Consider the following 25293-nt stretch of genomic DNA (forward strand, 5'->3'; position numbering starts at 1 on the left):
TAGCCACAACTGAAAAGCTCTCATGTGCAGAAGGCCCAAAGTTATCACCGTGGAAGCAGCTGCCATGAGGCCTAAACATTTTTGAAAGTGATGTACAGTCACTCTCCGGTCTAGCCTGATTTCCTTCAGGGCATTGAGAATGGATTCAATACGAGCAGGAGACATCTGTGCCCGCATAACGATTGAATCTCAAATAACACCCAAGTATGTTGTCCTCTGAGCTGGAAAGAGAATGCTTTTCGCGGCATTGAGTCTCAATCCTAATGAATGAAGATGAGCTAGGACGACATCCCGATGTCGAAGCGCTGGCTCCTGATACTGGGCCAGAATGAGCCAGTCGTCTATGTAATTTAAAATACGGATGCCCTGGAGTCGCAAGGGAGCCAGGACTGCATCCATGCACTTTGTGTATGTGCCGGGTGATAGAGCTAGACCAAATGGAAGGACCCGATATTGGTAGGCTTTTCCCCCGAAAGCGAACCTCAGGAACTTCCTGTGTTGTGGCAAAATTTCTATGTGAAAATATGCATCCTTTAGATCTATCGCCACAAACCAATCCCTTGGTTGAATTTGTGAAACAATGCTTTTGACAGTCAACATCTTGAATCTGTACTTTTTGAGATAGCGGTTCAGTCCGCGAAGATCTAGGATTGGAAGCAGCCCCCCGTCTTTCTTGGGAGTCAGGAAATACCGACTGTAGTAGCCTGACTCTATGTCTGGAAGAAGAACCTGTTCTATGGCCCCTTTATCCAGCAATGCCTGCAGTTCGAGAGTCAACAGATGCGCCCTTTCCGGTATCACGGAGGTGGTAATCAAGCCGTTGAAACGCGGAGGGCGATGTGCAAACTGAATCCTGTAGCCTTTTTCTACAGTCTTTAACACCCAGGGAGATATGCTTGGCAGTACAGTAGTTGATCAATTGGAATGGTTATTACCTTCGCGCTCACTGCCGCGTAAAAACGTCAGCGGCCCAAAAAAATCAGTTGCATTTCAAAATCATTCGTAAAATGGCCGCCAGGTGGCGAAAAGTGACATTTTCGCTCGTTGCCGTAAATACAACAGTGACCGTTATACAGCGTATCTCTGTATCGGTTTATTGTTATTTAAGTTCTGGATTATTTCAGGTACTTTAAACACATTGTTGGGTTGCTCATGTTGGCTCATATGAGATGTAGTTTACAAATGAACACCTGGTTGGGTTATTTTGACCCAACAACTGGTTTATTCATTATTCTTTTCTTTCTCCAAATATCAGCCTGCAGAATGTTTGAAATATTACTGTTATTGTGTCACAGGTGTAGTTTTAAGAGTTGTTTAGGCAGGAATGCGTGTGTATACAGCTCAAAACCTCCATCAGTTATTAAAGATAGCGGCTATTTAGAAAACATGCCCAGTGATTTCTGAGCTTCAGGAAATCTCCCGGCGTTTTTTCGTTATTGTGAGTGCGCTTAAATAAAAGTTGAGTCTTATAAAGGCATGTAGTCTTATATAGTTTTATTATATAGTTTTTGCACATTAATCTGACACAGTTTTTTCAGCCTGTCACGGAGTGCGCCCAAATCAATATCGTCCTCGCTCACTAGTTAGGCGGCCTCCCCTTCAGACATGCGAAGCAGCGGGACCGCAGAATTACACATGACTGGTGAGCTATCGTTACTATCGTTGCCCGGGCTTGCACCCCGCGCTATAAAATACTTGGGGTTTGTTGGGCTACAGTGGATTTTACTACGCGCTGTGTATGCAGCGCGCAAGCAACAACGCGGAAGTGCGGCATGCAAGCAGGGCAAATGGAACGCGCCCCAGGGACTTTAAAGGAGCGAGAGGTGGGAGGGGGGCGGTACGGCCATCCGCGGAGAGCAGAATCAGCGCAAGCAGACGGATGGCCATTGCACTCACAGCGCGTAGTAAAATCCACTGTAACCCAACAAACCCCAATCATCACCAGCCGTGCCCTATTCCGTCATGTCATGTGGGCATTATAAGATTTGTATTGAAAACTTCTAACTAAAAAGTGGCAGCTGGCACGCCTAAAAATAGACGCAGGTTATTTTTTTAATAGTCTAAATAAAAACCCTCCGATTTAATTTCCTATAGTCTAACCACCGCTCAACCGCACGCATAGTTTTCCCGAGCGCGAAAAACTTTTTTGTGCTAAATAATGTTTATGCAGTATAAAAATTCCTATTAATCCTGGGTTGTTCTTTTAGTGTCACTATAGTGCTTTACAATGCCAGACAACATTCAAATACAAATTATTCACCCTCCCCAGGTGTGAATCGGCTGTTCTCACCTATACATTCAGAGGAACAGAAATGCACTTCTCCCCACTTTAAAAACCTCTTGAATCTGAGGCTCTTCTGGAGACTTTCAGTGATTTCAATTTGTATAATTTTAATCTCCTGGATTCTAGATTCTAAAGTTGACATTGTTACCTTTTTTAATCATTGGAATGGAAGAACTTGTTATTTTCCTTATGATAGCATAAATTGCATTGTTTTTAATCAGTCTATACACAATAATATTCTTTGGTATTTTTATTTTTATTTATTTTATTTTTTTTTAAACAGGTATGGGGGCTATCTTGGTTCATTAATTTCCGTGCCTGCTTTAGGTTTAGTATTCAGTGCGCATCTGTTATATTACAACTATCATAACACTCAAATACCTTTTATTGGGGGTTAAGTGACTGATGTGCCTAACATTTTTCAGCTGAGCCTTTGTTTCACTGAAAACGACCGCGACACCCCTCTCTCTCTCACACACACACACAGAGCCGACCAAATCATTAGCACGTCCCTCCCCCAAACAGCACAGACATTTACTTTCTATCCATTTACTTACACCTGAACTGAGTTGTTTCAGTAACATGGGTCGAACCCGTCACAAATCATAACAGTCTACTGCATTTCATTCTTATAATAACGCAAAAACACAAGCGGGGCTGAAAGACCGACATCTGCTGACGCAGTAGAACATCCTAACACTGTTTTAATTTTATGGTAATTTATTTCAGTTAATAAATCTACTATAAATTTAAAGAACACAAGAAATAAGATGACACAAATCCATACACGCTTTTTTTCTAATTACAAGTGATAAAATCAAAAGGCTCACTGTGTTAACATTTATTGTGCTTAAATTTGATCCTAATAAGATTTGATTTAATTTAAATTTTAGAACAGTGGCAGCTGGAACACCTAAAACAGATAAATCTAAATAAAAATGCTTTTTTAAACGTGGGCTATTGTTATTTACATGCAATATTTGTTAATTTAATTTAAATGGGGTTTGGTCTCCGGAATGTTGAGCATCAGGATCCTCTTCTTTACTTTTCTACGTAGAATCAGCACTTAATCACATGCATTAAGTTTTGTAAATTCGTTTAATGTTTAATAGTAAATAATGACCCCCGTTGCGCTGTACCACCGCTCGGAAAACCTTATGAAATACAAGTTTAGGACAATTATGATGATCTGCCACGGCGTGCGCGTGTGATGGGTGTACGCCCAAATCTACTATAACTACTCCCTCACTCCGTAGGCTCCCTGAATAGGCGGCAAAGGGACGGGGCCGCCTATTTGTGCCGGCTGGCGATAATTAACGTTAATATGATCTCTGGCTTGCTCCGCATTATAAAAGCAAGGCGCGGAGGTTTGTCTGAGGTCTGGGAAGTACGTGATGTAATGGAGAATATAAAAAAAAGCATGTCAGTGGGGAGATGTGACGCGCCCCAGGGAATTTAAACAAGGACACTAGAATTCCGTTCTTGATCTCCGCGCTAAAGACAGCGCGAGAAAGAGCTGCGCGAGCTCCCGCGGCATCTTCACTCCAGCACCGTGCCTGCCCTCGCAGCCCCGCTGCCGAAGAGGAAAAGTGTGGTTAGGTTTTTGCGTCAGCGAGAACTCGCGCCGGCCATCGACAGCGGGAGAAGCGCCGTCACGAGGGAGCGTGCAGGAGCGCTGCCTCCGCGTGCTCAGTTCTGCCACTCGCACCAACACTTAGCATCAGCTGTGTGCCCGCATGCCAGTGTGGCACAGCCCCCCGGAACTGCACATGCACAACCTTTATCCCATTCTTTCCATTCTCCCTCCTTCAACACTTTCCTTCCCCATTTTGCCTAAATAAATTACCCTTTTCCCGTAAGACCTCGCCTCGTGTCCGTGCTTTATGGTGCCGCCCGTGCAACATGGGTCGAACCCGTTTACAGATCATAACAGTCTACTGCATTTCATTCTTATAATAACGCACAAACACAAGCGGGGCTGAATGACCAACATCAGCTGACGCAGTAGAACGTCCTGACAATGTTATAATTTTTATGGTCATTTATTTTAGTTAATAAATCTACTATAAATTTAAAGAACACAAGATATAAGACGACACAAAATCCTACACGCGTCTTTTCTAATTACACGTGATAAAATTTAAAGGCTCACTGTGTTAACATTTATTTTGTTTAAATTTGATCCTAATAGGATTTAATTTAATTTAAATTCTACATTTGTATCGTCATTTTAGTTCTGTGATTATAAATTTGTTTAACTACAATGTTTTACTTGTTTTACAATGATTTTATCCGCTACTACGTGCAGTTCTAAAACTCTGTGTCTCATTAATCCAGCAGAGAATGAACTAAGGCATGAGGCGTCAGCCTGTAGTTATATAGCGCCACTCAACGGTAAAAGCCAGCAAACGCACAAAGCCAAACGGTACCGCCGAGCGCGGCGACGGTAGGACCTACATTCCGATTGATTAACCACTGTAGCTTCCACGCTGCCAGCTTCTCCGAAAGGGGCACTAGTTTTAGCACTTCGGCTACACGGGGGGGGTGTTAGTGGTTCGGCATTCTGGATTACAGCAGGATAAGACCGAAGGACTAACGTACCGTTGGAGGCCGGTGTTGTCCGAAACACCAAAGGTGGTGGACAAGGTGGCAAAGGTGGCACCAAAGGTGGCAAACTGAGCACCGACCCGCTGGGGTTGCCAGGGAGGGCGTCTTTCTATGTGAAAGGTTGTTACACACCCCTCCCCGGGGGGGGTCCTCCCCCACGGTCCTGGGCGCATAAGCTTCAGGACGACTTGTCAGAAGACAGTGCGGCGATCTGACCTCTTTGAGGCGGGCTGTGAGGGGCGGCGAGCCGTACCCCTGTCTTTACGAGGGGGTGCCCGGCTGCTGACACTTTCTTTCTGTGCCTCCCGTCTGGCGAGAATCAGATCTGATCGAGACTGGGTGGCCGGCAGTCTTGATTCTTGAGCACGGCGTGGAAAATTTTTTCCAAAAGCCTGTTCATAAAGCCTAGCTTCCTGAAACCTAGTGGAGACGGAATTTACAGCTTCGCCGAACAGGCCGGAAGGTGAGACGGGGGCATCAAGGAGGAATGTTCGATCCTTATCCTTGATGCCCGTCAAATTCAACCATAGGTGCCTTTCTGCGGACACCAGGGCGGCCATGGAACGGCCGATAGCACGAGCTGTCTGTTTGGTCGCACGAAGGGACAAGTCAGTCGCCCGGCGTAATTCTGTGAAGGCTAACTCATTCACAGTGTTGCTCGTGCTAAAATCCTTTAGCAGTTCAGCCTGATACGCCTGCAAGACCGCCATGGTGTGCAAAGAAGCGCCGGTTTGACCTGCTGCTTGAAACGCCTTCCCTACCAGGGTAGAAGAAGTTCTACATGGCTTGGAGGGAAGTGTTGGCTTCTTTAATGAGGATGATGTCCCAGGAGAGAGATAGCCGCGAGCGTCTCTTCTATCTGAGGCATCACCATGTAACCACGTGCTTTTGCATCAAAAATATTCAAAGTACGGGATGAATAAGTCTTGCTCCATGAACGAGTTAATTCGTTGTGGAGGCTCCATCTCCTGGCCACCCGACCGAAATCTGTCATCTAATTTTGAGCATTTGGGGAAGGCTTGCTCCTGTGGCCAATCAATGTGCAGCCGCTCGACTGCACGCGTTATGACTTCAAGCAGCTCCTCATACTCTCTATCTTCCTTAGAAGCAAGAAAGCAAGCCTCTTCTACACACTCACGAGAAGCACCGGAGTGCACTTGTGAAGTGGAAGGAGAGACTTCGCGATCGGAAGAGAGGGCGAGAGAAAGGAGGGGTGACTCCGTCTCTCGCGCCTCGGCCAGATCGGCTTGTGATCCCCAGGAATGCAGCGCGGCTTTCAAAACAATAGGCGGTCAAAATGACCGGTGAACCACGTTAAAAGTAGATGACATTGACTCGGCGCTTCTAGTGTTAAAGCATGGTTAGTGACTGGTACTCAGACACTGACACTGTATATATCTCTAAGATGACAAGCTTGATTTAATAATGAAAATATGATTAGTTAACTGATTAACATCACTGAATGATTAATATATTAACTGAAGCAGTCACTGTTCCCCTTATGAGACTATACAGCATTGCAACCAGATTATTAGAACAACGCAATAGGGCGTTTAAGGGTGGGGGGGGATTTGTTCACAGCATCATTGCGGGGAATCAGGGTCTGTGCACAATTCAATTGCCACGGATCAGCCAAGGACCCATATCAGATTGTAAATGGAACTGCCATTGTTTTAAAAGTATTTTACTGTATATATCTGAATAATCTGCAATTCTACTAGAAAGCACTTTGGGTCAAATGGTGTTGAGTTACATGTACTGTAGAAATAAAATGACTTGATTTCTGCAGGTATTACAAAATTTTATGGAAGACTTAAAGGCCTAGATTGTACTATTAAAACATGGCGTGGTTATTTATAAAACACAGTTTCACTGAATGTTTTGAACGAAGCTTATGCTTTTAATTTGGTGGTTCACATTCTCTATGAATTTTAAGTATTTTAAAAAAGTAGCATACTTTTAAGTGTTCTTTTTTTATTCCACAGAGATCATGTAAGATTTAGGGCTAGAACAATATATTTTCATGTCAACTGTGTCAACATATGCACTTTTTGAAAATTAAGAGAAAAGAAAATCCAGAAGATAAACATTTGTATCCCCAATTGTTTATTGTTTATTTAGCTCCATAAGATGTAAATTGTTTATTGACAATTAACACAAGCAGTAATGAGTTAAACAAATAGGAACCTTTCAATATTAAGCAGTAAGCCAGTAAAAAGAAAAAAGACCTGACATATACTAGCCCAAAAGGTACTCTTTAACTAATCAGCAATTAACCAATTTTACCACTTAGCACACACAATCAGTACGAGAAATATACCTTTAATTGCCCAAATTCCCCAATCATAATGCAAGCTTGAACACCTTAAAGCCTTTCTGGTGTAAATTGTTAAACTGACAAGCTACCCTTCAACAAAAATCAGCCCAGAAGATTAAACTTCTGGACGGCCTTATCTCTTCATTCTGCATTTTTGCATAGACAAAAAAAAAGAAGTTAATTTTACTTAAATGATTTATGTAGGAAGAATTCAAGCAGGCTTTACAGCATTAATTCAATAAAGAAAGATAAAGTAAATATCCCATTCATAGATGATTAATTGTCAAGAAAATAGTTCACTAAGATAAAGACTAAGATATAGAAAATTTTAAAACTTTTGGAATAAAAATAAAAACTTTACCCTTTTTTTTCCCCTGATATTTCATATTTAAACACTGAAAACCAGTTACATACATTGTAAATAACAAATTATTGTTTGTCCATGTGAAAACATTGTATCATTTCACATAAAAGTCTCAAAGTCACATTTGTTTTATTTCATTAGAAGACCAATGCTAGTAAGATTAGGCAGTGCAGGTTTAGATGTTAGCTTTTAGATTAAACTGGTAAATAAAATGTTCACATAAGTCAAACAGGCCCCTAGTTGTAATGCTTGCACAAATCATAAGGATAAAAGATGGTGGCATTATAGGCAAATAAAAAAAAATATATAATAATAAAGAGAAGATTTTGGAAATTGGTACACAGGTAAAAAAAAAAAAAAAATGCTGCAAAACCTCATTGTCTTTCTTTAGCCTCTTGAACTTCTTCCCCATATTCATAGGTAAACTCATTTTAATTTATGGACTTTTCCAGTTCTGAAGGGAAGACAAATAGAAAATGTGTTAATTAATGGAACTGCTAGTAAAAACATTTTTAAAATGCAGAAAACTGTTTTACATACCTCAACAAAACCGATGAGCTGAAGTGTAACTTCTCCATGAACTTCAATTGTAGAAACGTTCTCTAAACCAATACGATGTTTAAATGTGCAGTGTTTCATGCCATTTGAATAAACCTAGGAACATAAAAATAGTTGTAATTATTTAAAATGACGTTTAAAAATCATACATTTATTTAGTTATTAATGGTGTCTAAATTAAGTAACCGACCTCATAACCCTCTGATTTAAAAGCAACAATAATTTGGAAAGGTGCTCCCTTGGTGAAAGGTTGATCAGATGCATTTTCCTCTTTTTCCCAGGTTCCATTTCTAAAGCAGTTCAGGGCAGTATATTTACCAATGTGAGGGCTGAAGTGAAAAGCGATGTCATCACCATCAGATTGCCCTGTTTTAAAATTTATTTGAAATCTATAAAGAAATAAAAAACACTATTTTAAAACACTATATTATACTAGTTTTATTGTCGAAAACATTTTCTGAGTGATGAGAGAGAGCATACTCATTGGCATTTTCAAGGACATTTCCTTGAAAAAATACAGCCTTGTCTTGCTTTACCACTATTGGGATTTTTCCTACATAGGGAACCACCTAATATGGATGGAACATAAAAGATCAGGGTTTCCCATATTTGAATGCAGAAATTAGTTTTATATATCATGTCAGTTTTGTGTCTGAACATTTCTTACTGTTTTACTTACAGGGTCGGGGATTGGTTGTGAAATCTCTAGAGTCATGGTTGTTGAGGTTGAGCTCTGTGTGCTTTGGATTTTATTTATTTCTGAAAAGATGGCAGAAGCACTCCAATTCTGATAGGAAAAAAAAGAAGAATCAGGACAAAGTAATATTGGTAATAGTAGCTTAGTGGGCAAAAATATACTGTTTACATACATAAATATAACCGCCTATGGAGATCAAAACATCTCCGCTGATATCAAGTGTGGAAACTTTCTCTAAAGATATGCGGTGCTTAAACAGACAATGCCTTAATCCATTCACGTAGACCTGCAAAAGAGAAGGAAAAGTAAGTTGTAATTTTCTTTTATACAAATGAATTTTTTATAATTATTATAAAAAAAAAACATACCTCATAACCCTCAGAGTTGATGACGAAAATAATTTGGAAGACTCCTCCCCTTGCAAACGGTTCATCTGATGTTTTTTCCTGCATCTCCCACTTTCCACTTTTAAAGCTGTTCAGGGCAGTGCACTCACCAATTTGAAGGTTGTAATGAAAAGCAATATCATCACCAGCAGCTGACCCAGTTTTAAAATTTATTATAAATCTGTGAAGAAAAACAAACATGTTTAAATATCTGTTTCCAAATAGTACATTGAAGTGTTTTAAAATAAATGGGGGTAAGGCAAAGTAAAAAACATTCATCAAATCATTTAATGGTTACTCTTCATGCTACCTTGGATGTAATACATGTACATGGTTATTTCTACTGTATATTTTCATTTATTGGGGCCCCAAAGCTTACCCTTTGCCATCTGGAGGAATAGACCCTTGAAGGAATAAAGCCATGTCTTGTTTAATTCCCCCTGGTATTTTGTCTAGATAGGGAAGTGTCTGGATAGAAAGTATGTATTAGAAAAAGGAAATATGTTGTAGCTATTATTATCATCTTATATACTGTTCAACTTACTGGGTTGATAAGTGGATGTGAAATCTCTACAGGTCCAGATTCTGTCATTATTGTTGAACTCTCTATGACTGTATTTTGCTGAAGTTGAGTAAAAAATGTAGAAGTACTCCAACCCTGAAAACAATATCAAACATGAAAAATATTTAGCACATTCTTTACATACACCTTCACCTGAAAAAATAAAGCAAAGAACACTATTAATGTGCACTTATGTCACTATGTTATGTGTACAAAACTGTTAAACACACCTGGATAAAACCACATATGAGTTGGGAAATATCTCCACGAATGTCAAGTGTTGAAACTTTCTCTGATGGAATGCGATGATTGAATGTGCAATGTCTTAAACCATTCACATAAACCTGTGGAAAGGATGTATAGTTGTTTTTATCACCAGTTTTAATGCCATTTACAACAATGTTTTGCGAATATTCAAATGACTACTACTACTAATAATAATAATAATAATAATAACAATAATAATAATACCTCATAACCTTCTGAGTTGATGCTTATAATAATTTGGAAGGGTGATCCCTTTGTAAAGGGTTTATCGGGTGCTTTTTCCTGCGTCTCCCAGCTTCCTTTTCTAAAGCTGTTTAAGGCAGTAAACTCACCAAAACGAGGGTTGTATTGAAAAGCAATGTCATCACCCTCAGATGACCCAGTTTTGAAATTTATTATAAATCTGTGAAGAAAAACAAATGTATATAAATGTTTTGGATCATCATATTTAGATAGTAGTATGTATTTAGAGCCTTGCATAAGTATTTGCGACCTGCACTTTTTAAAATGTTATAGTCTGACCACCTTTAGTTATATGGAATTCATTGTGATAATTCTGCACGTCATTTATAATATTAGAGCTTGAAGTTGGCTTGTAAGACTAACAAGTTTGTAGATGAAACAATTATGCAAAATTACGAACATGTACCAGAAAACATGTGGGTGTTATTTCTGTGTTATTCGTGGGTGTAACCCTGAGCATAATGCTGGTACTAAAAGTAATGACAATATGTTGAAAGCAATAAACAATTTGTTTTAATAAGAAGTTAATTTGTGTTAAATAAAAGTATTTTGTATCTTTTAATTAGCAAATAAATTAATTATAAAGGACAAACTGTGTAAATGTAACATAATATTCCAATTATGTTAATCTTAACATTAAATGGCAACACAAGGATAAAAAAGAAAAAAAGTGAAATAAGAACATAAATAAGCAAGAGAGAATACTTGATGATATCCATAAGTGAATTCTATTGGGCTCTAGACCATACCCTTTTGCATCTGCAGGAATGGTGCCTTGAAAGAATACAGCACTGTCATGCTGTACTCCTCCTGGGATTTTGCATGTAGCAGGAAGTGCCTGGTAACAAAACAGGTAAAGTGAACAACCGAAAAGTCTTTGATAAAAATATAATAGTAAACTAAAATAGTTCTGATATAACACTAGAGAAAAGTTGGTTAAAAATAGGTTTCTTACGGGGTTAATAATTGGATTTGAAATCTCTAAAGGCAAGGATGTTGAACTCGAGGTTGAGATTTGAGTACTTGTAATTTTTTGTAGTTCCGTGAATGATGAAGTCATACTCCAGCGCTGAGGAGGAAAAAGATATCAAACATGCTATTGAAATGGAGATTGAACAGGTGCATTAAATTTGTTAAACTTATTTCTTATAGTAAGCAGACAGCGTCTACACAATAATACCAAGAATATGGTAAACATACATTAATAAAACCAAAGACGAGAAGGGAAACATTTCCATGAATGTTGATTGTGGAAACTTTCTCTAGAGGAGTGCGATGCTTGAATGTGCAATGTTTTAGGCCATTCACAAAGACCTACATGGAAAAAAATATTAAAATATTATATATATTTTTTTTAAAGATAATTTTTTTAATTATAAGAATTCTCTGTCAATTACTAGAAAATAAAAAGGCACACCTCATATCCCTCAGGGTTGATGACTACTATAATAGTAAAGGCTCCTCCTCTGGTGAAAGGTGTATGGCATACATTTTCTGGTTTCTCCCAGCTTCCATTTATTTTGCTGTTCAGAGCGGTACAATCACCAATGCGAGGGTTGTAGTGGAAAGCAATGTCATCACTATCAGATGGCCCAGATTGAAAATTAATTATAAATCTGTAAAAAAAAAAAGACAAAGAAAAGAAATATCAATTAAAAGTATCTTAATTAAAATGTGATAGCCTTAAAACTGAAATAAAAGAAACAGTATTCTAGTATTCTATTGTAGTATGAATTGTAGTGTGCTTGTTGTTACTAAAGTAGTTTTTTTTAACAGAGAATATTTTTCAATTTTGACAGTTTACCCAGTTGCATCTACAGGAATACTTCCTTGGAAAACTACAGCCGTATCTTGTTTTATACCCCCTGGGATTTGACCAACATATGGAAGTGCCTAGAAATAGAACAATCAATGAGTGCAATCTAGTGTTGAACATTTCAAGAAGAAAACATTGTTTCATGGATAAAGCATAATTAAATTTTCACTACTTCTGTTCAACTTGTCTATTGTCAAACTATTAGTTTATTTTACTCACTGGGTTGGTGATTGGGTCACTAATTTCTAATGGGATAGGTGTTGTGCTTCCACTTTCCATCATTAACGATTTCTTCTCTTTGATGAAAACAGAAGGAAATGTCCATTTCTGGTTGAAAAATTGAAAAATTCAAAAAATAAGTATAAAAGAACAACCTAAACTCAGCAAACAAAATGTTAAAAGCTGAAAGTAAGAACTGTTTGGCATACGGGAATCAAACCATATATGAAGAGGGAAACATCTCCATTGAAATGTAATGTTGAAACTTTCTCAAGAGGAAGTCGGTGTGTGAATGTGCAATGTTTGGAACCATTCACAAAGACCTGCAGAAATTGATTGATTGTCCAATTGATTATCATAGACAGTTGACTGATTCGTACAATATAATTAGAGATTAGATATTATTAAAAATGCATAAATTAATGAATAAAAACACATACGTCATAGGCATCTGGTTTCACAGCAATAAAAATCTGGAAGGATCCTCCTTTGGTGAAAGGTTTATCAGATTCATTTTGCTGTGTCTCCCAGCTTCCATTTCTTTTGCTGTTTAGAGCAGTACAATCACCAAAGATAGGTTTGTAGTGGAAAGCAATGTCATCAGCCTCAGTTGGCCCAGTTTTGAAATTAATTTCAAAGCTGTGAAGAGACACACCATCAAAAATATCTATGTCAAAAATAGATCACTTCTTTTGGAAAACAATTTAAATTTCTTCTAATTAGTGATGTCCTGTTTTTTTGTTTTATAACTTTAGTGATTACATATGTTCTTTCTGTTGTTTATTTAAGTGGGTGTAGGAGCATACTTCTTTCCATCTGCAGGAACAGTCCCTTGTAAGAATATAGCTGTGTCTGGTTTTAATCCTCCTCGGATTGTGCCCACATAGGGAAGTGCCTGGAGACAGAACAAATGATGATCACAATCAGGATGCCATTATGGAAAGTAAAAACAACTCTTCTAAGAAGTAAAAGTTAGAATCAAGATTAAGTTAAATTACTTGAAAAGTTTTTTTTTTTTTTACACATGATAAACATTGTTATACTTACAGGCTTACTGACTGGATTTGAAATCTCAAAAGGAGAGGTTGTCGATATCGAAGTTGAGGTCCAAGTGCTTGTGATTTTCTTCAGTTCTGTAGAGGATGCAGTTGTGCTCCAGCTCTGATAAATAATGAAAATAATAAGTGAGTTATTGAAATGCGTAATGAACAAGAATGAAATAATAAAGTGTATCAATCTATAAATTAATGAGTCCCTGAGTAACTTATATTAATGTTATCAGTTTGCAGCTATAGCAACTTTACCAAAAGACTTGTACAGTAAACATACATCAATCAAACCCCAGACGAGAAGGGAAATATTTCCACGAATGTTAATATTGGAAACTTTCTCTAGGGGAAGGCGGTGTGTGAATGTGCAGTGTTTTATGCCATTCACATAAACCTACAGTAAAGAGACAAAGAAAACTTGATTATACATTACGATCTTTCCACAACAATTTTCTGTTAGTTATTGAAAAAAAAAAAATACCTGATAGCCCTCAGAATTGATGACTGCTAGAATAATAAAGGCTCCTCCTCTGGTGAAAGGATTATGACATGCACTTTCCTGTGTCTCCCAGGTTCCATTTCTTTTGCTGTTCAGAGCAGTACAATCACCAATGCGAGGGTTGTAGTGGAAAGCAATGTCATCATTTTCTGTTGGTCCAGTCATAAAATTAATTTCAAAGCTGTAAAAAGAACCAAAGCATTGCAAATATATTAGTAGAGGACAGTTGGAAGAAAAAAGAGGAAAAGAAATACAGACTTCTTAGAATTTAGCTGTCCCTGATTTATAATTTTGGAAATTGTCTTCAATGTTTTCTATATGTCTAATTGAAAGCGATTTTTGAAGTGTACCTAGTTGCATCTACAGGAACAGTTCCTTGGAAAACTATCGCCATATCTTGTTTTACACTGCCTGGGATTTCACCAATGTATGGAACTGCCTGGAAATAGAACAGACAATGTACACAGTCGAGTATGATAATTGTCCCATAATTTAAGGAAACACTTTATACTATCTCTATTGCCATAAAGCAAAATGCTTGTCTTAATATTTTTTACTCACTGGCTTGCTGATTGGATCCCTAACTTCTAATGGGATAAAGCTTGTGCTTCCACTTCCCATCAGTAAAGTTTTCTTCTCTTTGATGGAGACAAAAGGACTTGTCCATTTCTGGTGAAAAATATTAAATAAAAAAAATTACTTTAAACTTTTAATTAAACATAAACAGCTAAATTTTTTAAATGCAGCATTTAAAGCTGGAAGTAAAATTTGTTTGGCGTACCTGAATCAAGCCGTATATGAAGAGGGAAACATCTCCTTTGAAATTTAACGTTGAAACTTTCTCTAGTGGAAGTCGATGTTTGAATGTGCAATGTTTGGAACCATTTACGTAGACCTGCGGAAATTGATTGATTGTCCAACTGATTATCTTAGACATTTGAATGATTCCTAGAATATTATTAAAGATTAGATATTATTAAAAATGCATGAATGAATAAATAAAACACATACGTCATAGGCATCTGGTTTGACAGCAATAAAAATCTGGAAGGATCCTCCTTTGGTGAAGGGTTTATCAGATTCATTTTGCTGTGTCTCCCAGCTTCCATTTCTTTTGCTGTTTAGAGCAGTACAATTACCAAAGCGAGGGTTGAAGTGGAAAGCAATGTCATCAGCCTCAGTTGGCCCAGTTTTGAAATTAATTTCGAACCTGTGAAAAGACACACCATCACAAATATCTATGTCAAAAATAGATCACTTCTTTTGGAGAAGAATTAAAATATATCTTTTAATTTCTGATGTCCTGTTATTTTTAACTTTAGTGATTACATATGTTCTTTCTGTTGTTTATTTAAGTAGGTGTAGGAGCATACTTCTTTCCATCTGCAGGAACAGTCCCTTGTAAGAATATAGCCGTGTCTGGTTTTAACCCTCCATGAATTGTGCCCACATAGGGAAGTGCCTGGGGACAGAACAAATGATGATCACAATCAGGATGCTATTATGGAAAGTATAACAACTCTTCTAAGAAGTAAAAGTTGGAATCAAGATTTACTTTAATTACTTGAAAAGTTTGTTTTGACATGTTATGACTTTTCTACACATGATAAATACTGTTATACTTACAGGCTTACTGACTGGATTTGAAATCTCAAAAGGAGAGGTTGTCGATATCGAAGTTGAGGTCCATGTGCTTGTGATTTTCTTCAGCTCTGAGGAGGATGCAGTTGTGCTCCAGCTCTGATAAATAATGATAAGCAAGTTATTGAAATGCATAATGAACAAGAATTAATTAGTTGAGTGTATAAATCTATAAATTAATTAATCACTAACTAACTTATATTAATGTAATTAGTTTGCAGCTACAGCAACTTTACCAAAAGACTTATACAGTAAACGTACATCAATCAAACCCCAGACGAGAAGAGAAATATTTCCACGAATGTTAATATTGGAAACTTTTTCTAGGGGAAGGCGGTGTGTGAATGTGCAGTGTTTTATGCCATTCACATAAACCTACAGTAAAGAGACAAAGAAAACTTGATTAAACATTACGATAATACTACTTCCACAACAATTTTTTGTTAATTATTGAAAAAAATACCTGATAGCCCTCAGAATTGATGACTGTTAGAATAATAAAGGCTCCTCCTCTGGTGAAAGGATTATGACATGCACTTTCCTGTGTCTCCCAGCTTCCATTTCTTTTGCTATTTAGAGCAGTACAATCACCAATGCGAGGGTTGTACTGGAAAGCAATGTCATCATTTTCTGTTGGTCCAGTCATGAAATTAATTTCAAAGCTGTGAAAAGAAGGAAAGAATTGCAAATATATTGGTGGAGGACAATTGAAGGAAAAAAAAGGAAAAAAAAATTCTTAGAATTCAGCTGCCACTGATTTATAACTTTGGAAAATGTCTTCAATGTTTTCTATATGTCTAATTGAAAGCGATTTTTGAAGTGTACCTAGTTGCATCTACAGGAACAGTTCCTTGGAAAACTATAGCCATATCTTGTTTTACACTGCCTGGGATTTCACCAATGTATGGAACTGCCTGGAAATAGGACAGACAATGAACACAGTCGAGTATGATAATTATCCCATAATTTATGGAAACACTTTATACTATCTCTATTGCCATAAAGCAAAATGCTTGTCTTAACATTTTTTTACTCACTGGCTTGCTGATTGGATCCCTAACTTCTAATGGGATAAAGCTTGTGCTTCCACTTCCCATCAGTAAAGTTTTCTTCTCTTTGATGGAGACAAATGGACTTGTCCATTTCTGGTAAGAAATATAAAATTTTAAGAATTAACTTTAAACTTTTAATTAAACATAAGCAGCAACATTTTTTAAACTACGCCTTCAAAGCTAAAAGTGAAACCTGTTTAACGTACCTGAATCAAGCCGTATATGGACAGGGAAACATCTCCACTGAAATTTAATGTTGAAACTTTTTCTAGAGGAAGTCGGTGTTTGAATGTGCAATGTTTGGAACCATTCACGTAGACCTGCAGAAATTGATAGATTGTCCAACTGATTATCTTAGACATTTGACGGATTCCTACAATATTATTAGAGATTAGATATTATTAAAAATGCATGAATGAATAAATAAAAACACATACGTCATAGGCATCTGGTTTCACAGCAATAAAAATCTGGAAGGATCCTCCTTTGGTGAAGGGTTTATCAGATTCATTTTGCTGTGTCTCCCAGCTTCCATTTTTTTTGCTGTTTAGAGCAGTACAATTACCAAAGATAGGTTTGTAGTGGAAAGCAATGTCATCAGCCTCAGTTGGCCCAGTTTTGAAATTAATTTCAAAGCTGTGAAAAGACACACCATCACAAATATCTATGTAAAAAATAGATCACTTCTTTTGGAGAACAATTTAAATTTATCTTCTAATTCCTCATGTCCTGTTATTATTATCTTTAGTGATTGCATATGTTCTTTCTGTTGTTTATTTAAGTAGGTGTAGTAGCATACTTCTTTCCATCTGCAGGAACAGTCCCTTGTAAGAATATTGCAGTGTCTGGTTTTAACCCTCCTTGAATTGTGCCCACATAGGGAAGTGCCTGGAGACAGAACAAATGATGATCACAATCAGGATGCCATTATGGAAAGTATAACAACCCTTCTAAGAAGTAAAATTTAGAATCAAGATTTACTTTAATTACTTGAAAAGTTTGTTTTGACATGTTATGACTTTTCTACACATGATAAATATTGTTATACTTACAGGCTTACTGACTGGATTTGAAATCTCAAAAGGAGAGGTTGTCGATGTCGAAGTTGAGGTCCATGTGCTTGTGATTTTCTTCAGCTCTGTGGAGGATGCAGTTGTGCTCCAGCTCTGATAAATAATGATAAGTTATTGAAATGCATAATAAACAAGAATTAATTAATTGAGTGTATAAATCTATAAATTAATTAATCACTAACTAACTTATATTAATGTAATCAGTTTGCAGCTACAGCAACTTTACCAAAAGACTTATACAGTAAACATACATCAATCAAACCCCAGACGAGAAGAGAAATATTTCCACGAATGTTAATATTGGAAACTTTTTCTAGGGGAAGGCGGTGTGTGAATGTGCAGTGTTTTATGCCATTCACATAAACCTACAGTAAAGAGACAAAGAAAACTTGATTAAACATTACGATAATACTACTTCCACAACAATTTTTTGTTAATTATTGAAAAAAATACCTGATAGCCCTCAGAATTGATGACTGCTAGAATAATAAAGGCTCCTCCTCTGGTGAAAGGATTATGACATGCACTTTCCTGTGTCTCCCAGGTTCCATTTCTTTTGCTGTTCAGAGCAGTACAATCACCAATGCGAGGGTTGTACTGGAAAGCAATGTCATCATTTTCTGTTGGTCCAGTCATGAAATTAATTTCAAAGCTGTGAAAAGAAGGAAAGAATTGCAAATATATTGGTGGAGGACAATTGAAAGGAAAGAAAAGAAAAAAAACTGAATTCTAAGAATTAAGCTGTTACTCCTTTATAACTTTGGAAATTGTCTTGAATGTTTTCTATACTGTATGTCTAATTGAAAGTGATTTTTGAAGTCTACCTAGTTGCATCTACAGGAACAGTTCCTTGGAAAACTATCGCCATATCTTGTTTTACACTGCCTGGGATTTCACCAATGTATGGAACTGCCTGGAAATAAGACAGACAATGTACACAGTCAAGTATGACAATTGTTCCATAATTTAAGGAAACACTTTATACTATCTCTATTGCCATAAAGCAAAATGCTTGTCTTAATATTTTTTACTCACTGGCTTGCTGATTGGATCCCTAACTTGTAATGGGATAAAGCTTGTGCTTCCACTTCCCATCAGTAAAGTTTTCTTCTCTTTGATGGAGACAAACGGACTTGTCCATTTCTGGTGAGAAATATAAAATTTTAAGAATTAACTTTAAACTTTTAATTAAACATAATTTTTAAACTACGCCTTCAAAGTTGAAAGTGAGACCTGTTTGACGTACCTGAATCAAGCCGTATATGAAGAGGGAAACATCTCCTTTGAAATTTAATGTTGAAACTTTTTCTAGAGGAAGTCGGTGTTTGAATGTGCAATGTTTGGAACCATTCACGTAGACCTGCAGAAATTGATTGATTGTCCAACTGATTATCTTAGACATTTGACTGATTCCTACAACACTAATAGAGATTAGATATTATTAAAAATGCATGAATGAATAAATAAAACACATACGTCATAGGCATCTGGTTTGACAGCAATAAAAATCTGGAAGGATCCTCCTTTGGTGAAGGGTTTATCAGATTCATTTTGCTGTGTCTCCCAGCTTCCATTTCTTTTGCTGTTAAGAGCAGTACAATTACCAAAGCGAGGGTTGAAGTGAAAAGCAATGTCATCAGCCTCAGTTGGCCCAGTTTTGAAATTAATTTCGAACCTGTGAAATGACACACCATCACAAATATCTATGTCAAAAATAGATCACTTCTTTTGGAGAACAATTTAAATGTATCTTGTAATTTCTGATGTCCTGTTATTTTTAACTTTAGTGATTGCATATGTTCTTTCTGTTGTTTATTTAAGTAGGTGTAGGAGCATACTTCTTTCCATCTGCAGGAACAGTCCCTTGTAAGAATATAGCCATGTCTGGTTTTAACCCTCCTTGAATTGTGCCCACATAGGGAAGTGCCTGGAGACAGAACAAATGATGATCACAATCAGGATGCCATTATGGAAAGTAAAGCAACTGTTCTAAGAAGTAAATGTTAAAATCAAGATTTACTTGAATTACTTGAAAAGTTTGTTTTGACATGTTATGACTTTTCTACACATGATAAATATTGTTATACTCACAGGCTTACTGACTGGATTTGAAATCTCAAAAGGAGAGGTTGTCGATATCGAAGTTGAGGTCCAAGTGCTTGTGATTTTCTTCAGTTCTGTAGAGGATGCAGTTGTGCTCCAGCTCTGATAAATAATGAAGATCTCAAGCAAGTTATTAAAATGCATAATGAACAAGAATGAATTAATTAAGTGTATCAATCTATAAATTAATTCATCTCTAAGTAACTTATATTAATGTAATCAGTTTGCAGCTATAGCAACTTTACCAAAAGACTTGTACAGTAAACATACATCAATTAAACCCCAGACGAGAAGAGAAATATTTCCACGAATGTTAATATTGGAAACTTTCTCTAGGGGAAGGCGATGCGTGAATGTGCAGTGTTTTATGCCATTCACATAAACCTACAGTAAAGAGACAAAGAAAACTTGATTATACATTTCGATCTTACTTCTTCCACAACAATTTTCTGTTAATTATAAAAAAAAAAAAAAAATACCTGATAGCCCTCAGAATTGATGACTGCTAGAATAATAAAGGCTCCTCCTCTGGTGAAAGGATTATGACATGCACTTTCCTGTGTCTCCCAGCTTCCATTTCTTTTACTGTTCAGAGCAGTACAATCACCAATGCGAGGGTTGTACTGGAAAGCAATGTCATCATTTTCTGTTGGTCCAGTCATGAAATTAATTTCAAAGCTGTGAAAAGAAGGAAAGTATTGCAAATATATTGGTGGAGGACAATTGAAAGAAAAAAAAGGGAAAAAAAATTCTTAGAATTCAGCTGCCACTGATTTATAACTTTGGAAAATGTCTTCAATGTTTTCTATATGTCTAATTGAAAGCGATTTTTGAAGTGTACCTAGTTGCATCTACAGGAACAGTTCCTTGGAAAACTATAGCCATATCTTGTTTTACACTGCCTGGGATTTCACCAATGTATGGAACTGCCTGGAAATAGGACAGACAATGTACACAGTCGAGTATGATAATTATCCCATAATTTAAGGAAACACTTTATACTATCTCTATTGCCATAAAGCAAAATGCTTGTCTTAACATTTTTTTACTCACTGGCTTGCTGATTGGATCCCTAACTTCTAATGGGATAAAGCTTGTGCTTCCACTTCCCATCAGTAATGTTTTCTTCTCTTTGATGGAGACAAATGGACTTGTCCATTTCTGGTAAGAAATATAAAATTTTAAGAATTAACTTTAAACTTTTAATTAAACATGAGCAGCAAAATTTTTTAAACTACGCCTTCAAAGCTAAAAGTGAAACCTGTTTAACGTACCTGAATCAAGCCGTATATGAACAGGGAAACATCTCCACTGAAATTTAATGTTGAAACTTTTTCTAGAGGAAGTCGGTGTTTGAATGTGCAATGTTTGGAACCATTCACGTAGACCTGCAGAAATTGATAGATTGTCCAATTGATTATCTTAGAGAGTTGACTGATTCCTACAATATTAATAGAGATTAGATATTATTAAAAATGCATGAATGAATAAATAAAAACACATACGTCATAGGCATCTGGTTTCACAGCAATAAAAATCTGGAAGGATCCTCCTTTGGTGAAGGGTTTATCAGATTCATTTTGCTGTGTCTCCCAGCTTCCATTTCTTTTGCTGTTTAGAGCAGTACAATCACCAAAGATAGGTTTGTAGTGGAAAGCAATGTCATCAGCCTCAGTTGGCCCAGTTTTGAAATTAATTTCAAAGCTGTGAAAAGACACACCATCACAAATATCTATGTCAAAAATAGATCACTTCTTTTGGAGAACAATTTAAATTTATCTTCTAATTCCTCATGTCCTGTTATTATTAACTTTAGTGATTACATATGTTCTTTCTGTTGTTTATTTAAGTAGGTGTAGTAGCATACTTCTTTCCATCTGCAGGAACAGTCCCTTGTAAGAATATTGCAGTGTCTGGTTTTAACCCTCCTTGAATTGTGCCCACATAGGGAAGTGCCTGGGGACAGAAAAAAAGATGATCACAATCAGGATGCCATTATGGAAAGTATAACAACCCTTCTAAGAAGTAAAAGTTAGAATCAAGATTTACTTGAATTACTTGAAAAGTTTGTTTTGACATGTTATGACTTTTCTACACATGATAAATACTGTTATACTTACAGGCTTACTGACTGGATTTGAAATCTCAAAAGGAGAGGTTGTCGATGTCGAAGTTGAGGTCCATGTGCTTGTGATTTTCTTCAGCTCTGTGGAGGATGCAGTTGTGCTCCAGCTCTGATAAATAATGATAAGTTATTGAAATGCATAATAAACAAGAATTAATTAATTGAGTGTATAAATCTATAAATTAATTAATCACTAACTAACTTATATTAATGTAATCAGTTTGCAGCTACAGCAACTTTACCAAAAGACTTATACAGTAAACATACATCAATCAAACCCCAGACGAGAAGAGAAATATTTCCACGAATGTTAATATTGGAAACTTTTTCTAGGGGAAGGCGGTGTGTGAATGTGCAGTGTTTTATGCCATTCACATAAACCTACAGTAAAGAGACAAAGAAAACTTGATTAAACATTACGATATAACTTCTTCCACAACAATTTTCTGTCAGTTATTGAAAAAAAATACCTGATAGCCCTCAGAATTGATGACTGCTAGAATAATAAAGGCTCCTCCTCTGGTGAAAGGATTATGACATGCACTTTCCTGTGTCTCCCAGGTTCCATTTCTTTTACTGTTCAGAGCAGTACAATCACCAATGCGAGGGTTGTACTGGAAAGCAATGTCATCATTTTCTGTTGGTCCAGTCATGAAATTAATTTCAAAGCTGTGAAAAGAAGGAAAGAATTGCAAATATATTGGTGGAGGACAATTGAAAGGAAAAAAAAGAAAAAAAAAATGAATTCTAAGAATTAAGCTTTTACTCCTTTATAACTTTGGAAATTGTCTTGAATGTTTTCTATACTGTATGTCTAATTGAAAGTGATTTTTGAAGTCTACCTAGTTGCATCTACAGGAACAGTTCCTTGGAAAACTATCGCCATATCTTGTTTTACACTGCCTGGGATTTCACCAATGTATGGAACTGCCTGGAAATAGGACAGACAATGTACACAGTCAAGTATGATAATTGTCCCATAATTTAAGGAAACACTTTATACTATCTCTATTGCCATAAAGCAAAATGCTTGTCTTAATATTTTTTACTCACTGGCTTGCTGATTGGATCCCTAACTTGTAATGGGATAAAGCTTGTGCTTCCACTTCCCATCAGTAAAGTTTTCTTCTCTTTGATGGAGACAAATGGACTTGTCCATTTCTGGTGAGAAATATAAAATTTTAAGAATTAACTTTAAACTTTTAATTAAACATAATTTTTAAACTACGCCTTCAAAGTTGAAAGTGAGACCTGTTTGACGTACCTGAATCAAGCCGTATATGAACAGGGAAACATCTCCTTTGAAATTTAATGTTGAAACTTTTTCTAGAGGAAGTCGGTGTTTGAATGTGCAATGTTTGGAACCATTTACGTAGACCTGCGGAAATTGATTGATTGTCCAACTGATTATCTTAGACATTTGACTGATTCCTACAACACTAATAGAAATTAGATATTTTTAAAAATGCATGAATGAATAAATAAAACACATACGTCATAGGCATCTGGTTTGACAGCAATAAAAATCTGGAAGGATCCTCCTTTGGTGAAGGGTTTATCAGATTCATTTTGCTGTGTCTCCCAGCTTCCATTTCTTTTGCTGTTTAGAGCAGTACAATCACCAAAGATAGGTTTGTAGTGGAAAGCAATGTCATCAGCCTCAGTTGGCCCAGTTTTGAAATTAATTTCAAAGCTGTGAAAAGACACACCATCACAAATATCTATGTCAAAAATAGATCACTTCTTTTGGAGAACAATTTAAATGTATCTTGTAATTTCTGATGTCCTGTTATTTTTAACTTTAGTGATTGCATATGTTCTTTCTGTTGTTTATTTAAGTACAGTAGGTGTAGTAGCATACTTCTTTCCATCTGCAGGAACAGTCCCTTGTAAGAATATAGCCGTGTCTGGTTTTAACCCTCCTTGAATTGTGCCCACATAGGGAAGTGCCTGGAGACAGAACAAATGATGATCACAATCAGGATGCCATTATGGAAAGTATAACAACCCTTCTAAGAAGTAAAATCTAGAATCAAGATTTACTTTAATTACTTGAAAAGTTTGTTTTGACATGTTATGACTTTTCTACACATGATAAATATTGTTATACTTACAGGCTTACTGACTGGATTTGAAATCTCAAAAGGAGAGGTTGTCGATATCGAAGTTGAGGTCCAAGTGCTTGTGATTTTCTTCAGTTCTGTAGAGGATGCAGTTGTGCTCCAGCTCTGATAAATAATGAAGATCTCAAGCAAGTTATTAAAATGCATAATGAACAAGAATGAATTAATTAAGTGTATCAATCTATAAATTAATTCATCTCTAAGTAACTTATATTAATGTAATCAGTTTGCAGCTACAGCAACTTTACCAAAAGACTTGTACAGTAAACATACATCAATTAAACCCCAGACGAGAAGAGAAATATTTCCACGAATGTTAATATTGGAAACTTTCTCTAGGGGAAGGCGATGCGTGAATGTGCAGTGTTTTATGCCATTCACATAAACCTACAGTAAAGAGACAAAGAAAACTTGATTATACATTTCGATCTTACTTCTTCCACAACAATTTTCTGTTAATTATAAAAAAAAAAAAAATACCTGATAGCCCTCAGAATTGATGACTGCTAGAATAATAAAGGCTCCTCCTCTGGTGAAAGGATTATGACATGCACTTTCCTGTGTCTCCCAGCTTCCATTTCTTTTGCTGTTCAGAGCAGTAACATCACCAATGCGAGGGTTGTACTGGAAAGCAATGTCATCATTTTCTGTTGGTCCAGTCATGAAATTAATTTCAAAGCTGTGAAAAGAAGGAAAGAATTGCAAATATATTGGTGGAGGACAATTGAAAGAAAAAAAAGGAAAAAAAATTCTTAGAATTCAGCTGCCACTGATTTATAACTTTGGAAAATGTCTTCAATGTTTTCTATATGTCTAATTGAAAGCGATTTTTGAAGTGTACCTAGTTGCATCTACAGGAACAGTTCCTTGGAAAACTATCGCCATATCTTGTTTTACACTGCCTGGGATTTCACCAATGTATGGAACTGCCTGGAAATAAGACAGACAATGTACACAGTCAAGTATGATAATTGTCCCATAATTTAAGGAAACACTTTATACTATCTCTATTGCCATAAAGCAAAATGCTTGTCTTAATATTTTTTTACTCACTGGCTTGCTGATTGGATCCCTAACTTCTAATGGGATAAAGCTTGTGCTTCCACTTCCCATCAGTAAAGTTTTCTTCTCTTTGATGGAGACAAATGGACTTGTCCATTTCTGGTAAGAAATATAAAATTTTAAGAATTAACTTTAAACTTTTAATTAAACATAAGCAGCAACATTTTTTAAACTACGCCTTCAAAGCTAAAAGTGAAACCTGTTTAACGTACCTGAATCAAGCCGTATATGAACAGGGAAACATCT

At 36.5% G+C, this 25293-nt stretch overlaps 2 protein-coding genes across 4 annotated transcripts; both read right to left on the minus strand.

The window, feature by feature from the left end:
- Positions 1–6980: 6980 nt before the first annotated feature.
- On the minus strand, positions 6981–22428 carry LOC128527408 (uncharacterized). Of its 3 annotated transcripts, XM_053499734.1 has the most exons (55): positions 22333–22428; positions 22130–22243; positions 21858–21971; positions 21605–21693; positions 21243–21441; positions 21012–21125; positions 20791–20898; positions 20579–20667; positions 20217–20415; positions 20008–20121; positions 19726–19839; positions 19473–19561; positions 19111–19309; positions 18881–18994; positions 18670–18777; positions 18459–18547; positions 18088–18286; positions 17886–17999; positions 17614–17727; positions 17361–17449; positions 16999–17197; positions 16768–16881; positions 16547–16654; positions 16335–16423; positions 15973–16171; positions 15771–15884; positions 15495–15608; positions 15242–15330; positions 14880–15078; positions 14650–14763; positions 14430–14537; positions 14219–14307; positions 13851–14049; positions 13650–13763; positions 13368–13481; positions 13127–13215; positions 12761–12959; positions 12530–12643; positions 12321–12428; positions 12090–12178; positions 11703–11901; positions 11486–11599; positions 11241–11354; positions 11035–11123; positions 10247–10445; positions 10006–10119; positions 9758–9871; positions 9593–9681; positions 9196–9394; positions 9000–9113; positions 8810–8917; positions 8611–8699; positions 8321–8519; positions 8113–8226; positions 6981–8026 (listed from the first exon to the last, which is right to left on the minus strand). In XM_053499734.1, exons 7-55 carry the CDS (start codon positions 20848–20850, stop codon positions 8009–8011), a joined length of 6126 nt encoding a protein of 2041 aa, XP_053355709.1. In that variant the 5' UTR covers positions 20851–20898; positions 21012–21125; positions 21243–21441; positions 21605–21693; positions 21858–21971; positions 22130–22243; positions 22333–22428; the 3' UTR covers positions 6981–8008. The 3 variants fall into 3 exon arrangements, with proteins under 3 accessions (XP_053355709.1, XP_053355711.1, XP_053355710.1); XM_053499736.1 differs by lacking the exons at positions 12761–12959; positions 13127–13215; positions 13368–13481; ... (3 more) ...; positions 14430–14537; positions 14650–14763; XM_053499735.1 differs by lacking the exons at positions 12530–12643; positions 12761–12959; positions 13127–13215; ... (3 more) ...; positions 14219–14307; positions 14430–14537.
- LOC128527663 (galectin-6-like) lies at positions 21883–25291 on the minus strand. The gene is made up of 13 exons (XM_053500125.1): positions 25260–25291; positions 25039–25146; positions 24827–24915; positions 24466–24664; positions 24259–24372; positions 23977–24090; positions 23724–23812; positions 23357–23555; positions 23127–23240; positions 22916–23023; positions 22705–22793; positions 22440–22531; positions 21883–21971 (listed from the first exon to the last, which is right to left on the minus strand). Exons 2-13 carry the CDS (start codon positions 25096–25098, stop codon positions 21883–21885), a joined length of 1356 nt encoding a protein of 451 aa, XP_053356100.1. The 5' UTR covers positions 25099–25146; positions 25260–25291.
- Positions 25292–25293: the final 2 nt, after the last annotated feature.

The sequence above is a fragment of the Clarias gariepinus genome, chromosome 7 (assembly GCF_024256425.1).
Source record: "Clarias gariepinus isolate MV-2021 ecotype Netherlands chromosome 7, CGAR_prim_01v2, whole genome shotgun sequence".
Classification (NCBI taxonomy): Eukaryota; Metazoa; Chordata; class Actinopteri; order Siluriformes; family Clariidae; genus Clarias; species Clarias gariepinus.

What these genes read in the sequence shown, in the direction of transcription:
- LOC128527408 (XM_053499734.1), bottom strand. Translation starts at nt 20,850, where the DNA reads ATGGGAAGTGGAAGCACAAGCTTTATCCCATTAGAAGTTAGGGATCCA. An exon ending in TGAAACCAGATGCCTATGAC is followed by an intron (nt 16,882 to 16,998) that starts GTATGTGTTTTT and finishes CAATTTCTGCAG; the next exon opens with GTCTACGTGAATGGTTCCAA. An exon ending in TCAACTCTGAGGGTTATGAG is followed by an intron (nt 9,114 to 9,195) that starts GTATGTTTTTTT and finishes TCTCTTTTGCAG; the next exon opens with GTCTACGTGAATGGATTAAG.
- LOC128527663 (XM_053500125.1), bottom strand. Translation starts at nt 25,098, where the DNA reads ATGGGAAGTGGAAGCACAAGCTTTATCCCATTAGAAGTTAGGGATCCA. An exon ending in GTTCCTGTAGATGCAACTAG is followed by an intron (nt 24,665 to 24,826) that starts GTACACTTCAAA and finishes TTCTTTTCACAG; the next exon opens with CTTTGAAATTAATTTCATGA. An exon ending in TCATATACGGCTTGATTCAG is followed by an intron (nt 23,024 to 23,126) that starts GTACGTCAAACA and finishes ATTTCTCACCAG; the next exon opens with AAATGGACAAGTCCATTTGT.